Source organism: Rhipicephalus sanguineus, chromosome 6, assembly GCF_013339695.2.
Source record: "Rhipicephalus sanguineus isolate Rsan-2018 chromosome 6, BIME_Rsan_1.4, whole genome shotgun sequence".
Lineage (NCBI taxonomy): Eukaryota > Metazoa > Arthropoda > Arachnida > Ixodida > Ixodidae > Rhipicephalus > Rhipicephalus sanguineus.
Genome location: NC_051181.1, coordinates 28,035,723 through 28,052,765, shown reverse-complemented (window position 1 = coordinate 28,052,765; position 17,043 = coordinate 28,035,723). Strand labels below are relative to the sequence as shown.

The following is a 17,043-nucleotide window of genomic DNA, read 5'->3' as shown; positions in this document are numbered from 1 at the left end:
TGTATAGGGTGATTTGGATGTGGCACAACAAAGTGATAACAAGACACCTTTATGGTCTGATAATCCGTCAATTACCTCGCAAGAAAAGTTATCAGCTAAATCTGTACTTAGAAAAACTAAGTCTAGAATAGCATTTAACCTAATCGCACATGAAACAACTTGAGTAAGCCCGAAAGACAAAGAAATATTTATTAATTCATGACAGATAGCAGCATCGCGACCCGTTACAGTCAGGGAAGGCCAATCGATGTCAGGAGCATTAAAATCACCCATACAGATCAATTTTGATGAAGCTATATTAACATCGCACATGAAATTGGAAAGAGCATGAAGAACATCAAGGGAGGATCCAGGTGGGCGATATATAACACTAACTACAATACATTGCTTATTTAGATAAATCTTACACCACAGGGATTCAGTCTCCGGAGGTGATAGCAACACCGAGAAGCGGATATCTGAGCGGAGAAGCAGAGCGACGCCACCGCCAATGCCATGTGCCCTGTCATTACGTATGGCAATAAAACCGGGCGGAGTAAACTCAGAATCGTAAACGTTGCTATGCAGCCAAGACTCAGTGATGCCAACAACATGAGGGGAATAAGTTGCAACAAGGGACAATAGGTCTGGAAGTTTCTTAACTATGCTACGAGCATTAACGTTTAGAACTACAAGGTGTTCCTGACGGTTATAATGAGGTCAGAGAGTGGATGAAGAGGGATTTGAGGATGTGGGGACAGAAGAACGAGGGCCACGGGGTTGATCTGAGACTTGCACTAGTGTGTTTGAGGCGTCGTCCCAGTTGTAGCGGGATAGCGACGTGTTTACGTGCCCAAGCTATGACAGCGGCGTCGTCTAGCGGACAGTGAATGCATTAAAAGAAGTGCAAAGAAAAAAAAAAACAGAAGGCTCGCCTGTATCCCTGCACGCAGCAATATTACTACTTTTTTAGTAAGAATAAAAGTAAGGCAATATAAACCACGAACCAAGAGCGAAAATTTTAATGTGGCAGATTTATTTACACCGATCTTCTGTTTAGGCCTAGGGACGTTCCAAATGGAAAGCGATCTCAAAAACTAAGCCAAGTTATCCGTAATCCTCGGTAGTCGAAGCTACCTGAAGGCAAGCGAAGCCATTTTAGTCAGTTTCTCCCAAAGAAGTGGATTCGTCCACATCAACGCGAAATTCAGTTCAAAACGGGCGTACAAAACCGCCGACATGTTTGCGACACCGCCGCCGACACAGGAATTTATGCGAAACAAAGCCACCTTCTCGAGAAATGAGCGCCCGAACATGGAACAATAGGCCGGCGTACCTTTTTCGCGCTAAAAAAAAAAAAGGAGTACCTCCCGCGTTGTTGGCAGACGCTGTGTCCACTTGAACACCACTATGCGCACCTATCCCTAAGCCAAATTAGCTACGGTTATCTGGAGGATTTCAAGGAGTCCACGATGTGGAAAGAGGTGTAGGGGAGAGGATAATAGAAAGCATAGGGCGCTACACCCCAACAATTATATTAAAGCAGTACACTGTTGACAGGTTTGTTCAAAAGGGAGATAAGAAAAACGATGGAAGTTGGGGAAAATTGCTAAGCCAGACGACTCAGGGGAATTTGACTCGATCCTTTCTTAGAACGGCGTGGAACAGCGCACCTATGTAGCAAAAAAAGGGACAGACTAGACAAAGAGTGCTCACTTCTATGAGTTGGTACTCAGTGCATTTTGTACTCTGCCTCTCTATTTTTTATTTTGCTGCGTCCGCGTCCTGCGTTCTTGGAAGTTGGATGCCATCTCTAACCCGTCAATGGCAATAAAATGTTTGTAGACTTCGCTTTACAAAAGGGTTTCAACAGGACTGTCTGCCAGCTCAATAATAAAGAAAGCTTCGTAAGAAAAAGAGGCAAAGAAAACCTTAGTGTGTGAAACGCATTCTTAAGCTCCAAGGATAGCAAGGGTCACAGCAAAGATATAAAGATACATCACGCCTGGTCTTTTTTTTTTTTTTTTTGCTACTGCTAGGTCTACAGGAGAATTTTGACACCTCACAACGAGGTATACTTTGGGTATTTGATGCAAAAATGAAATTATGGTTACAACAACAGCAGAAATTATTCGCATTGAAATGGTTCCATGAATAAAGAACTCATTCGGCTCATCTTTTTATGGAATGTAAATTATTGAATTAATGTAAATGAATCAAATCAGGGTGATGCTTAACGAAAATAAAACGTAAAATCGTGGCGTGCATAAGCAGTGCCCGCTCTTGTGCAGAGCAACAGATGTATATTGGCGTGAGCACGAGCAATTTACAGCACAGACGTGTTGGACGTGTTGAAGCCGCACGTGCTTACGCCAAGTCTCTTAGTTAGAACTGACGCCAATATCTTCGGGCTTTTTAAGTACCACCGCAGCGTAGCAGACAGTCATAATGAAGACTGGTACATACAACATATAAAACTCAAAATAAGCGTGGTTAAAGGTCCGCACATATTTTTTATCTTTTTTTTTTCATGAATGTTGGAATTGCTAAATATATTCTATGCGCTATCTTCTACTGAGAATTTCGCGTATAATGATCAATGGAAGAAGATAACCGCCAAACCAAAGCGGAAAAACAATATGTGGAAAGAAAACTAACGTTTTGGAACAATCACGCGAGCCTTGTGGAAAATAAAAAGAAATATCGAACATTCTTACTTTTCCAAGTCTTTTTTTACGGAATGCCATTATTTAACGAAAAATTAATTGCATTGAAATTTGGACTAAGCATACAACTTCCAGATAAGGTCCTCTTAACTGAATTTTCATTCATTCAAGTATTGCGATATCAATGTTCGATGTTTATCGAGGGTTTATTTTAACGCAACTAATTTTTCTGGTACCTTAATGCGCCTAATCAATTATTTATATGTAGCACGTGACTGCTGGAGATTGGTGTCAGGGTAAAAGAACGCGAGAAAAGGGAGCATTCTTTTCCATTCTATCTTGCTCTGTGACCCACGGTGGAGTTAACGAGGTCTCCCCCCCTTCCCTTCTCTGTACTTCTCGTGACTCAGTGACAAGGATGTCATTCTCGCCACCGCTTTGTTACTTTTTTACCGGGGCTGTGAAATCGCCAGTTTTTGCAGGGATCGTTGACAGAACTGGACGCATGAAAAGCGTTTTCGACCACCCGAGATGAGTGCCTCGTGCAAAAGGATCTGTGGGCGACTAAACGCTGAGAGTGGTTTTTCTTTCTCGGCTTTCTTCTTTCATTCGAGAAACAGCATGCCGTGGGAAATTTTGAAAATTGGGAGGAGAAAGGGAGAGAGGGATGGATAACAGGGAAGGGTGGAGAGAAAACCTGCGTGACTCAACAAGATGCCAATCGCCAGACACCTGGATATGTCACACAACCAGCTGCCTCGTGGGAGCCGTGTTTCTGCGGTGGTGTTTGAAAATATATGTATAAATAACAGTGATTAAACACATAGCAACCACAAAATGTAGTTAGCAAACTATGTCACTCTCGCGATGGCAGACATGTCACAGAAAAGCAGTTTTGCCGAGAGCGGATAACGAACGCAGCCCGTTCAAAGAGAAGATTGCAGCTCTCCAAAGCAAGGACGGCAGCATGTTTAAAACTGCCGTTTTCTAAAATATGAATAGTTCATTTATTAGAAACGAATGTTCTCAAAGACCTTCATCGCATACAAGGTACACGTGGCAGAATATGTGTACCAGCCGCATACTTTAACAGCGCAAATTGCCTTTTTCTCGACATCATTTCTGTTACCAGCATTAAGATATAAACTTTATACAACTATCTTACGGTTTTGTAAAAATATTTCTAATTTTACGTACATGCTTTACCCTGCAGCGTACGGAACTGTTGCGATTTGTTTTTTTCATATTTTAACCTTGGCAAACTTTGAAATGCGTATGAAGCAACCGGTCAAGCCACTGTAATGGAGCTAAGTATTATTAAGGAGAAATAAGGAGAATGAGGGTAACACGGAGCGTGATCGCCAGTGGCGCACTCAGCCAATGCAAAAATTGGGTGGCCCTGAAAAGGGCCTTTTCAGAAGCGTTAAGGTGCAGCGGACAGCAGACTTCACCAGTGACGTTTCGCGACTCGCGCGCAGGCTTTCAGGAAACCGTCGTACGTAATACAGCCGTAATGAGAATATGTCACGCGCAGACGTGTCAAGCAGTCTCCTCGGAATGTGAAACCGCTGGTTTCCAGAGCTGCCTGTAAGTCGCTGTCCCTGATCCACCCGTCTCCATCCTCGTCATATTCCGTAAACACGGCCGCCCCGTATCTCTACGGCCTCGCAGGCCATGTCCAGAATCTCGGCACACTCCGTGAAACCGCGGCTCATGCAGGCCTCCAGCACGAACGCCGCTGTCAGTGGCATGATCATTGGCTGCAGCTGCCGCTGGCGAAGCCGGAGAAGCAGCTCGTTGACGAGGCGAGAACACATGCTGCACTGCTTGAGAAGTAGCAAATCGAGTGACAATCCGGCAAGTCGTCGTCTTTTTATACACCCACCCTCGGTGTTCGAGCACGCCTCACAATGGCTTTTGTATTCCAAACTTCCACTTCCCTCTTTCCCCTTCAACTATGCGACACGCGTCATTGCTTAGCAGGCTTAAGTGTTGCGCTGCTAAGATCGTGGTCATGGGTTCGATTCACGCATACGGCAGCTGCATTTCGATGGGAGCGAAATGCAGTAACACCGGCGTACTTACATTTACGTACACGTTAAAGAACCCAGGTGGCCGAAATTAATCCGAAGTCCCCCACCAGGCGTGCCTCGTAATAATGTCATGCGTTCGGCACGTAATATAAAGCCTTGCATGCGCGTGATCCGCGGGCGATATACAGCTGCCGCTTTGGAAACGAGCTGAAAAAAGAACCAAGGCGGCAATAAATTTTCGATGGCTTCGCGAATTCAGATGCGCTTATTATCGGGCACAAATCTAGGCATAATGATAAACATGAGAGATCCCAGTGGGTATTGTATAGTATCAGGGGCGTAGCCAGCAATTTTTTTCGGGGGGGGGGTGGGGGGTTCTATTACACTTTATGTATGTTCGTGCGTGGGTTTGTATGTGTGCGTGTACATATACGCAAGCAAAATTGAAAATTTTCGGGGAAGGTTTAAACCCCCCCCCCCCCTTTTGGCTACGTCCCTGTATAGTATGATGCTGACCAAGCGAACTGTCGAAACAACCAAAAGGACGTTCGAATAAGCGAACACGGTGCGTGATCAGGCGTCGATATTATTTGAAATGAAACACGCCTCTGCAAGATGCATGGTCGAAGTGGGCATGATTTTTTTTTTTTGCGCGTTTCATTATGCGGTCAAAGGGAGCTCTAAAAAAATCTGAGGTGACATTAAACTTGCGATCAGACGTTGTTATCATTCGATGCAAACCTCGGCAAAAGTGAAACTCCCACGAAACTGAACACTGCGCATTGCGATGCAGCTAGTGACTCTACAGGGCAGATGTAAATTTTTGCTCTTCACACTGAGCTCATAATAAATTTAAAGCCGCACGACAAACTTGGCATCCTAGCAATCGAAATGTTATCAATAGAAAACGCACGCGAAAGCGTGCTGGATGTATGCTGACATCTCCGAGTAGACACGACTGCATGCCGCAACGAATGTGCGTTTTACCAGTAACATAATTACAGAACTCGCGCAGTCACCTCCCTATTCATGTCAAAGAAATGTGCCCGTTCAGCATCGGCACGTACGTAGCGCTCGCACAAACAGCATCGCCCTTGACGACCTGCTCGGTCCCGAAAAGGTGGTCGATCGACCGTCCTCCTCTGGCGAGATTCCCACCGTGAATACGTTTTTTCCATCTCTGGGATCTTTCTAAACCTTCAGAGCAAGCGACACGTGAAGCTGCACGTGCACGGCGAGCAGAGAACAGCGCGTGCAGGGCGCGTGAACGTGGGGAGACAGCGCAGTCAAAAGCCAGGCGCGGGGAGAGAAGCGACCGGTTTTTGCAAGAAAGGCGGCGAAACGCGTGCGACGCAGCGCCCCCTGGCCGAGCTTGGGAGGCCTATAGACCGTTTTCACGGGGAGGAGGAGCGTAGCCTCGAACCGGCGCATTTTCAACTCCATCCCCCTCTCCACCGTTCGCCCGCCGCCGCTGGTGTGTGGGAACTCCCGCGTTCTGCATCGCTTTGCGTGTGAGAGGTCAATGTGTTTCAATTTTCCGACGCGCTAAAGCAATTGTGCTGCCGAAAATCGAAATGTCGGACGAGAACAGGTCGACAGGCTACCACTGCGCTGTGTTGGGCTGCGACAACAACTATCGGAAGCGCAAAAGACTGGCAGCCGAAACATGCGAAGTGCACCTCCAGCCGCAGCATGTTTGCGGTTGTAATATGTTCAAGCTGCACCGGTTCCCCGCAGATGACGACCAACGACGGGTCTGGATAGCTTGTGTAAACAGAAAAGATTTTGTGCCATCTCCTTGGGCTCGCGTTTGCTCCGAACATTTTGTTTCCGGTGAACGTTCGGTAACCAACTATGCGCCGATGGTCAAGCTCGGATACCCACGAAAGGTACGTGTGTCTGAATCGATTTCAATCCTTCGCACCTGTGCTTAATTGGCGTGTGCGAGTAGGCTTTAAGATTCGTCATTATGACGCCCATCTTTCAGGTCAAAGTTGGCCGGCGACGGATTGCAAAAATGGAAAATGTGCCGAAGAAGCGGAGGAAGGTAATACTTGTTTTCTCATACGCTCAATGAGAAATGAGCGCCCCTCCGACCGAAAAATGTTTTTCTTTACGTGCTGTACAGCTTTTGAAAGTTAAGCGCATCGCAACACAGATCTCCGCTGATTTGAACCGTTATATTCGCTGTGCTGAAGCGCGCATATTCAAGCGGAGCAATCTTTTAGATCTTCGGCTGGACGCGCTAGCATATTTCGTACCCGAATAGTATCGTGTGTGAGCTTGTGAATTCGGCATAAGTGTCTTTTCGTCTTTCGCAAAGTGCGCGAAAATGATTTAAAACGCAGCATTCGAAATGCCAGCTGTCAGTAATGAACAAAAATTTCGCCCTGGATCACGATTCTCTGTATGCTGCTTCTGGCAAAACTTATCACTTCTGGTGCACTGGGGCCAATACTGGAGTTAGCTTCTTCATGCAGTCTGCCTGTTCATGTCAGCACTGTATTGTTTACGTCTGTCTAGAGAGGTGTCGTCTGTATCGATTTAAATTACAAGAAGGCGAGCTCTCCGTCCAGAGCTTTGCTACTCAACCAGTTAAAGCGAGGTTCTAGAAGGGAATAAGAAAAGTGAAATTCCTGGACAGTTCTCTTCTTTTTTTCTTGTGTACACAAAGATGTTACCTTCCTTCTTTTCTAGCTATGCACAAGTGAGGATTCTTCACCTGACCCGAGTCAAGCTGGTGGTGGTGGTGTTGATGTATGTAAAGCTTCTCCTTTCATTGAAAGATGCAAAAGTTATTATTCCACACCAAACGCATATCACAATGCTCTCTATGTTCAAGTGTAATGTGTGTGGTAGCGCATTGATTTTGACGACAAGGCACCTCAAATCGTTCAAATACTGGAGTTAGCTTCTTCATGCGGTCTCTGCTTGTTCATGTCAGCACTGTATTGTTTACGTCTGTCTAGAGAGGTGTCGTCTGTATCGATTTAAATTACAAGAAGGCGAGCTCTCCGTCCAGAGCTTTGCTACTCAACCAGTTAAAGCGAGGTTCTAGAAGGGAATAAGAAAAGTGAAATTCCTGGACAGTTTTCTTTTTTTTCTTGTGCACACAAAGATGTTACCTTCCTTCTTTTCTAGCTATGCACAAGTGAGGATTCTACACCTGACCCGAGTCAAGCTGATGGTGGTGGTGTTGATGTATGTAAAGCTTCTCCTTTCATTGAAAGATGCAAAAGTTATTATTCCACACCAAACGCACATCACATCGCTCTCTATGTTCAGTTGTAATGTGTGTGGTAGCGCATTGATTATGACGACAAGGCACCTCAAATCGTTCAAATACTGGAGTTAGCTTCTTCATGCAGTCTCTGCCTGTTCATGTCAGCACTGTATTGTTTACGTCTGTCTAGAGAGGTGTCGTCTGTATCGGTTTAAGTTACAAGAAGGTGAGCTCTCCGTCCAGAGCTTTGCTACTCAACCAGTTAAAGCGAGGTTCTAGAAGGGAATAAGAAAAAAAAAGTGAAATTCCTGGAAAGTTCTTTTTTTTGTTGTGCACAAAAAGATGTTACCTTCCTTCTTTTCTAGATATGCACGGGTGAGGATTCTACACCTGACCCGAGTCAAGCTGTTGCTGGTGGTGTTGATGTATGTAAAGCTTCTCCTTTCATTGAAAGATGCAAAAGTTATTATTCCACACCAAACGCAGATCACATTGCTCTCTATGTTCAATTGTAATGTGTGTGGTAGCGCATTGATTATGACGACAAGGCACCTCAAATCGTTCAAATACTGGAGTTAGCTTCTTCATGCGGTCTCTGCTTGTTCATGTCAGCACTGTATTGTTTACGTCTGTCGAGAGAGGTGTCATCTGTATCGATTTAAGTTACAAGAAGGCGAGCTCTCCGTCCAGAGCTTTGCTACTCAACCAGTTGAAGCGAGGTTCTAGAAGGGAATAAGAAAAGTGAAATTCCTGGAAAGTTCTTTTTTTTGTTGTGCACAAAAAGATGTTACCTTCATTCTTTTCTAGATATGCACGGGTGAGGATTCTACACCTGACCCGAGTCAAGCTGTTGCTGGTGGTGTTGATGTATGTAAAGCTTCTCCTTTCATTGAAAGATGCAAAAGTTATTATTCCACACCAAACGTAGATCAAATTGCTCTCTATGTTCAATTGTAATGTGTGTGGTAGCGCATTGATTATGACGACAAGGCACCTCAAATCGTTCAAATACTGGAGTTAGCTTCTTCATGCGGTCTCTGCTTGTTCATGTCAGCACTGTATTGTTTACGTCTGTCGAGAGAGGTGTCATCTGTATCGATTTAAGTTACAAGAAGGCGAGCTCTCCGTCCAGAGCTTTGCTACTCAACCAGTTAAAGCGAGGTTCTAGAAGGGAATAAGAAAAGTGAAATTCCTGGAAAGTTCTCTTCTTTTTTTTTTGTTATGGACAAAAAGATGTTACCTTCCTTCTTTTCTAGATATGCACGGGTGAGGATTCTACACCTGACCCTAGTCAAGCTGTTGCTGGTGGTGTTGATGTATGTAAAGCTTCTCCTTTCATTGAAAGATGCAAAAGTTATTATTCCACACCAAACGCAGATCAAATTGCTCTCTATGTTCAATTGTAATGTGTGTGGTAGCGCATTGATTATGACGACAAGGCACCTCAAATCATTCAAATAATGCAACATCCGCTTGTTTATTTTATGCAAGTGAATACTTTGGCATCCAACGCAGTAAACTGAGTAGGAATTAGCTGCAAAGAGTTTGCTCGCATAGGATGCTGGCAGTCTAGCTGTTTTGCTCCTAGAGTTTGCCCAGGAAGCATTCTGCACGTAACCAGCAGTTCTTCCTTTATTTATTTTGCTTGATGTTGGCCTTCACAAGCTAGATGCAGCCAAGTGGCTTGTTCCAGCATTACTTTTCACTGAGGTGCTTTGCTTGTATTCTTTTCTTCTGTTCACTTTGCTTGCTAAAAACACTAACCCATAGTCTTCAAGAGCTAGACGGCCAATCTGGGATTTGCACACCACAACCATTCAGTTTATCATCATGAATTGCGAATTAAGAAGTACCTTTCGTGTGATGCGTCACTGTGCAAAATGTGGATGCGAGGAATTTACAGCTCTGCAAACATTGTCAACCATAGAACAGGCTGATTTGAAAAAAAAAAAAAAAAAAAAAACATAAGAATGTTTTGTAATTGTAGTAATAAATTACTGATTTGCTGAACCGGTTCAATGTTACACTTTCACCTAGCTGTAAGTTTGTTTTCCTATGTGAAGCGCTGTCCTCATGAAAACACACTGTTGCACATGCACTGTAAATATTGGCTGTTGAAGAGGCCAGTGCAGATCATTTCATAAATGTCGCAGTGTGGCCACGGTTGCAAGCATCATTTAGCAGATAACTTGCATACCTAAGTTGCCTCCCTCATAACATCAGTTGCTACTAGGAGGTGACCTGCAAAAAATTCATTGTGGTGCAGAGCCACAACTCCAAAATTGCGACGTTGTTACCTTTGCATGCATGCAGCACTCTGCTTCTTGTCATGGCACCTATGTAATTGTGCACCTTGTAAGCTGTTGGAGCAGAATACTGACACTTTCGAAAGGCTGTCTGCCATGCACATGGAAGAATAACGAGAATGAACAGTGTGTAAGTAGTGATGAATCGACATGAAACATATTGCATTTGTAATTGGTCAAAAATGAGGTACCTCATAAATCTTGAAAAACTATCTCCTGATTGTTTGACTGCAAGTCATGCCACCACCATGCGTGGGCATATCACATTGCATATGGCGCATACTTTAGCGTTGTTTTCACACTTTAAATGCGTTTCTTCAGAAAAGCTTAGTTGCTATTACTGTAAATGAAAAATCCTTAATCTACAAGCATACAGCCTGTTGCTCAATGTGCACCGTTTCCTTTGCTCCTTTTATTTAGGCAGTCATGCTTGATTTGTTGAGGTACATAAAATGAAAACATTGGGATACAAATGCAGTGATGTGAGATACGGTGAAAACAGGCTATTTGATTTTTTTTTTGCTTACCTGTTCATATTGTTATGGGTGCTTCCTGTAGTAAAGTGTGTATTCTGTGCTCTTCTCACTATTCCTTATTTAACTATTTCCTTAGCGTTTTCGTATGGTCTTAAGACCATGGCAGAAATAAGGAACATGTAAGTGCTCATTTGAGATGCCTGTGATTCTGACGTATGGCGTCACCATTGCATTGGTTTTCAGGCCTCTCAGTGCATTGCAGAATCCTTGCCTTCAACTCATGCTGCTGGATCACTACCAGACCATTTTCACTATGTGAGGAAATTTTTTTGCTTTGCTGTTCTGCCCTAGTCTAATGCAGAGCAGTGTTGCACTTCTGAATTATAGCACTTCTTGCAGGTTGCCCCAAATTCAGCAGCAGCGGCAGCCACTGTTGCTGGGACGCAGACTGAGACTGTAAGTCTGAACGATGCATTAGCTTGATTCCATTCAGGTGCATCATGTCAATTAGAAGACATTATAGATTTGTGTTGTTCTAATGTATGTTTTATTTTCATATCTAACAGAATAAATCCTCCCCGTAACACCTTGTTGGTGGTGGTGATGCGGGGTGGATTTTGTTACGGGGTAATTTATTGTTAGAGCAGATTGAGCTAATGCTGCACAGAGCGCACAGGATTGCAGGCCAACAGGACAACGCTAGACTCCAACCCACAACAATAACGTTATCGTCTTCCTCCATTGCCTGTCATTTCAGTGCCTGTGCCGCTGTGACATTTCCATACGTGTGACAATATAGTTCAACATTAAGGCTCACTGCTTGCATGAATGCATGTCGCCACATGTTTCTGGCAGCGACATGCATTCAATCACTGACTGATCAATTATTTCTCTTTGCTGTTAGAGTTCCATGAACTTAATTTACGAAATCACCTGCCACAAATGTACAGTATCGCAGTAGTCACGATAACATGTCCAGAGGTGACTTAATTGTGTTCAGCCGGCGTAGTGTGGTGCGATGTCTGTTCCTGCTAGTGCCCGCCGCTAATCCGAACACTTGTATATCCCCTTCGAGTTCTAATTAACGAGCTTTTACAGTACAACCAACTAACCCAAGTTTCAGTCTTGTTACTGCAGCAGTGTGCTGTAATTTAGCTCCTACAGCTTTGTTGACACGAGTATGCAAACCTGCAGTATATATTATGTGGTTTTGAGGTTGCTCTTTACTATTTCTTGTATGGTATGGTAGAACCGCTATTAGAATTCTCTTTTCAGAAGGTAAATACCTGCACATTACAGTCAGGGATGCCTCATACTCATGCAAATGCGCTAACACCGTTGCTCTAACCTGAGGCATGTGATGACCCTAAAAGCTCAATTGTGACAGCTTTTGAAGTGCCTTGTGGCTTGGTTTTTCCTTTCTGCCTTGAAAAACTTATAGACAGTGGTACCTCAAAGTTCTATGCATTCTCCAACAGTTTTTTTTGTTTTATTTATATAGAAATATATATTTTCAGGTCCGCAAGATCGATGGCTGCACCCAGTGGGAAGTCATAGAACTGACTGACCACAGCTACACAATGCCAGTGCAAATTAAGCCACATGTGACATCGAGAATGTCAGCAGATGACATACAATTTTACACTGGTGTTTCTAAGGAAGTTTTCCACGCCCTTTTAAAAATTATCAGTGGGATGTCAGTGCCAACCTCAAACCTCCCATTAGACGATCAGCTGCTTCTAACACTTATGCGCCTGAGACTCGGCCTTTTGTATAAGGACCTAGCTTGGAGATTTAATACCTCTCCCTCTTCTGCTTGCAGGTGTTTTAACAACATCCTCAAATGTCTCCACGAAATAATGAAAGGTTGTGTGGTATGGTTACCAAGGTCAAGAATTCAGAGGAGCATGCCACAATCGTTCATTGACAGTGGACATGGAAACACAACCTGTATATTTGACTGTACAGAAGTAGCACTGCAGCGACCATCAAAGCAGAAAGCCAGGGCACAGACCTACAGCTCGTATAAAGCCCATAACACAGTTAAATTTTTAACTGTTATTGCTCCGAATGGGCTCATAATGTTTGTTTCACGGACATTCGGTGGCCGTGCCTCAGATAAGTATATTGTCAAAAACTGTGGGGTGCAAGAGTTCTTCGTTAAAGGAGATGTCATAATGGCTGACCGAGGCTTTTCTCTGGATCCATACTTGGAGGCTCAAGGAGTAAAGATGAATGTGCCAGCATTCACGAAAGGTATGTCAAATTTGGAATGCAAAACTAAGATAGACATCAATTTTGATCTTTTTATCCCTAGGCAAAAGCCAGCTCTCCGAAAAAGAAGTGACAGCTACACGACGCATTGCTTCAGTGCGAATCCACGTAGAAAGAGCCATCAACAGGCTGAAGACTTACAGGATATTTCAGGGAGTTCTTCCAATCAAATGCAGGAAGACAATCGACTCCATGATTTTTGTATGTGCTGGGCTTTGCAACCTGAAAAGGCCACTCATCGCAAAGTAAGAAATGCAAGGAAGTTGCAGCAAATTGATTGTTTATTGCACAACAGTTTCTCCTAAATGTTCAATAAAAAGCACACAATTGTCTGCTACAACACATAAAAAACAATTAAAAAAATGGCGAAGCTTGCACTAAGACACACAAGCCTTGAAACAGCGAAACTGGACAATTCTGAAGACTAGGTTGCTTCTAGGTTGTTTGTACACCTTATTGGGTGACGCAGGTTATATCTATGTTCCTTTTAGGCCAGTGCTAGGCTTTAGTTAAGTGATTCTAAGTTGTCTTTGTGTCGATTCTCAGCACAGAGGCTGGAGTCAAATCACAGACAGTCGCAGACAAGACACAGGCACGTGTCGTTGGCGTAGGCTTTCCATAGCTTCGGGGTCTTCTTGCAGCTGCCGTTGCCTTTCCCATTTCCTAGTATTCTCTCGTTTGTACTCGAGGTCGAACAACGCGGCTTGCCACCGTCGCTTCGTAGCCATTTGCTGGGCTAGCTGTAGCCTTCTTCCTTTTTGTGGACCAGTGGCGAGTAGTGGGATCGACCCAATTTCTGTTGCGCCTACCCATTTAAGATGAAAGTCTTTTTGTACAGGATGAACAACAAACGAGTTGCTGAACAGCTTCGCTGTTAAGAATGCTTATTGCACAACACCAGTAAGGAAATGAATCGGTGATCGCTTGCTCGGAAATCTGATCTAATGGAGTGTTACGAACAGGCTGGAGGTGCGTTACTTTTCGCATACTTGCTTATATTCTGTCAAGTCAAGTTTGCCTTCCACTTCCATTTTCTCGAGGCAAGGTAGCATGTTGCAAAAATAAAATTTCTGAAGCCTTGGCATTGTGTCTTCAATATATTTTGCATTGAAAGGTACACGAACAAGTACAGCTGACTTCAGCGACCACACGTAGAAAAAGCATAAGTTCTTTTGCACACACAGCATAGCAAATTGAACTTGTGAGTAATAACTGTTTGGACCATTTTCCAAGAGCACATACGACCCACTGCGTTTCACAACATCGTACTTTCCATTGGCTATAAGAACACTGCAGTCTTCAACGAAAGGGCACTTGATTTCTAAAACTGCATTGTGGGAATCTATGACTCCATCAGGAGTCGCAGAAAGCCATGGGTAATCCTTGCAGACATGAGTGCCATGGAGCTCAACTTTCATTCCGAAGTGTTCTTCAAATTTCTGTCGAGCCACTTTCTCGCTTTGCAGACCGTGCCGTGTCGCAGCATTTCCATGAAATGTCGGAGTGGTAAGCGACAGCAATGCTTTTTGTGTTGATGTGGTCGCACGTTTCGGAATCCTTTTGATATTTGAGGCGGTAATCCGGAGCCTTCGTGATGTGTGCCACAAAGAAGAATTCTGTGTTCTTGTGGCTGCTTCTAGTGCTGACATGCTTGCTGATGAGAGGCTTACGTATTTTGTGTAAAACTTCAGGCAAGGTGGGCAGTCATCTGGCAAGGTCATCTGGCTATTTTCATGCAAGACATGCGTGGCAGTTGCAGGCTCGTCTGATGGTACTGGAAGTTCCCGCTCTGGAGCAGTCAGTGTTTCATGCATGAGAGTTCCTGAAATTCAATGCGCTGAGATTATTCACCATGTATTGCACATCAGTCATCATGTGGGCACTAGCATAATTCTAATTGTGCACCCACCAGAACAACACGTTAGACTAAGTATTTCGGTTTATTTTTACTATTGCTATTTGCACATTTCTTTACTGACATATCAATGAAGGCCATTAGATATGTTGTCTTCTGTGTTTGCAAATGACACACTGACACTTTCCACGTTAACATTTGCTTATTTATGTACACATCATCCTGAAGGCATCACATAACTATCTCACTTGTGCTCGTTGATTTTTACATTGAACCCCTTTCCAAATGAAAACGCTTGGAGTGCACAGCATTACACTAATTATTTCAAACCTACACAGGCTCTCCTGGTCGTATTTTTTACCAACTATGACTGTTGTCCTGGAAAACTCCCTACATATTACTACATGGTCAACTTGTCCAAAATTAGTTGAAAATATGCTTTAGTGATGTTTGTTTCCTTCATCAAGACAAGCCCCGTGCTTGAAATTTTGCATGCAGGCTTGTTCAAGAACTGCTATATGATTGAAATGTGTCTTACCGGGAATGTTTACAAGTTCTTGAAAAGGGCTGTCCTTGTAGAACTGTATGAATTCTGCATCACTGCGAAGCCAAGGAATAGAGGGCAATGTCCTTGTGGCGCTCTCCGTGTCCACTGTCCTCTTTTTCATTTTAAAGTTAATGTCGACAAGGGCTGCTGGTTCTAGGTTTCTTTTGGTTCCACGGTTCCAGGCAGCTGTATTGTCTGTGCAAGTTTCCCCGGTGAGGCCAGATGATACTGCCAAGTCAATCTTCCAAAGGAGGGCACCAACGTGGCTGCACACTTTGCCTCTCCCTGCCATGCAAGAGCAGCCACTGGTCCTAATCCCACCGTTGCTCTCGCAGCAAACCCACGCATTATGCATCGTCTTGAGTGACTGGGACGCTTGCACCTCGCACTTGAGTAGCACAAGATTTTTGTCTATTTTATGCAAAAGAACTGTGCCAACCCAACCACTCTGTAAATATGTGTACGACTGCATGCTTCGAAATGCTTTGACTTCTCTTAAGTCACATGCCTTCTTTTCCAACAAATAGTATATAATGTGTGGTGTCTGTAGTTGTGGCCATTTCTTGAGGTCATCACACCAGCTTGTTACTGTGTTTGGGTGCTGGTACACTCTGTCATCTGCACCAAAGAGAAGCAACGTCAAAGCTTACGATTAATAAACAAAATGCTTGGCCACGAGTTGGTCTCTCATAACATCAACATCCCTCATTTTTATGACACAGCACATGACTTACAATGAAATAAGTGCAATAGTGCCCGCAGCTGGCGAAATGTTCCATCTAAGCTGGCGCAATTTCGATATCAAATTAGCAATTTCCAAACTGCATGACTGAAAGGCCCGCATGACATAAGTATTCCTTGGCGCAGGAATGCGCCTCCGGCGCTTTGTCAAGGGCACGTTCTTTATCGAATTGTCAATTTTGGGACGATAACGGGGGTAGCGTTACGACAACCGCACTTTTTTTTTTCACGCGGCAAACGGGTTTCATGAATAATCGACTCACGTTCGTCAAAGCCACGTCGCTAGCTGAACACGTACGCTCTTCATAATGATTTTCAAACTAATACTGGTCAAAAAACAAACTGACAACAATGTTACCAAAAATGGGCGTGCTTTCGGCGTATCGCTAGTGGCGGCTGCTCGCGCCGAAGCGAATTTTCAGCATGCCGTGCTTCCAGGTGTAAAAGAGGCTTATTTTCATTTTCTCATCGTGTTGTTTCTACGCCGAAGTTTGAGCTCACCCGTCGTACGTCTGTTTCTTATTATGCACAACGATCACAGGCCACAAGCTTTTAACGACGACGGCACGTACGAATCAACACAGGCATCGCTGCTTGTGCTCTCTTCGTTCCATGAACTTTGTATTGCAACGTGCCAAGCGGAACCACGTTATCTGTTAAAGATTAGAGTTAAAGATTATAGTTACGTTGAACTTGAATAATCGCGGCAAACAAACCCGAGAGTCACTTTAAACACTAATGCGCGCACGTAACGTGCAGCTGGACAACGCCGTACATATTCGCTCGTCTACATTTCACCTATTACTTCGAGAGTTGTAATAAATTTTACCGCTAGTGCTTATTCCCAGAACACCGCAAGGCCAGCTGTTACAAAACGAGCCTATCACCAATTTACACGTGCTCCTTAAAAACTGAATTGGAATTCTACTCGCCTCCTATGTCG

At 44.0% G+C, this 17,043-nt stretch overlaps 2 protein-coding genes across 2 annotated transcripts; both read left to right on the top strand.

Moving 5' to 3' along the window:
• The first annotated feature begins 6,144 nt into the window (after window positions 1–6,144).
• LOC119397151 (uncharacterized) lies at window positions 6,145–11,166 on the top strand. The gene is made up of 7 exons (XM_049416465.1): window positions 6,145–6,567; window positions 6,666–6,725; window positions 7,820–7,879; window positions 8,267–8,326; window positions 9,158–9,217; window positions 10,927–10,998; window positions 11,083–11,166. Exons 1-7 carry the CDS (start codon window positions 6,253–6,255, stop codon window positions 11,164–11,166), a joined length of 711 nt encoding a protein of 236 aa, XP_049272422.1. The 5' UTR covers window positions 6,145–6,252.
• Window positions 11,167–12,207: 1,041 nt separating this feature from the next.
• On the top strand, window positions 12,208–13,206 carry LOC119397793 (uncharacterized). The gene is made up of 2 exons (XM_037665173.2): window positions 12,208–12,939; window positions 13,001–13,206. The coding sequence occupies exons 1-2, from the start codon at window positions 12,264–12,266 to the stop codon at window positions 13,204–13,206; spliced, it is 882 nt and encodes a 293-aa protein (XP_037521101.1). The 5' UTR covers window positions 12,208–12,263.
• Window positions 13,207–17,043: the final 3,837 nt, after the last annotated feature.

Coding starts and splice junctions, on each gene's coding strand:
- LOC119397151 (XM_049416465.1), top strand. CDS start 6,253: ATGTCGGACGAGAACAGGTCGACAGGCTACCACTGCGCTGTGTTGGGC. Junction 6,568..6,665: donor AGCTCGGATACCCACGAAAG/GTACGTGTGTCT, acceptor CCCATCTTTCAG/GTCAAAGTTGGCCGGCGACG. Junction 8,327..9,157: donor CTGTTGCTGGTGGTGTTGAT/GTATGTAAAGCT, acceptor CTTCTTTTCTAG/ATATGCACGGGTGAGGATTC.
- LOC119397793 (XM_037665173.2), top strand. CDS start 12,264: ATGCCAGTGCAAATTAAGCCACATGTGACATCGAGAATGTCAGCAGAT. Junction 12,940..13,000: donor TGTGCCAGCATTCACGAAAG/GTATGTCAAATT, acceptor TTTTATCCCTAG/GCAAAAGCCAGCTCTCCGAA.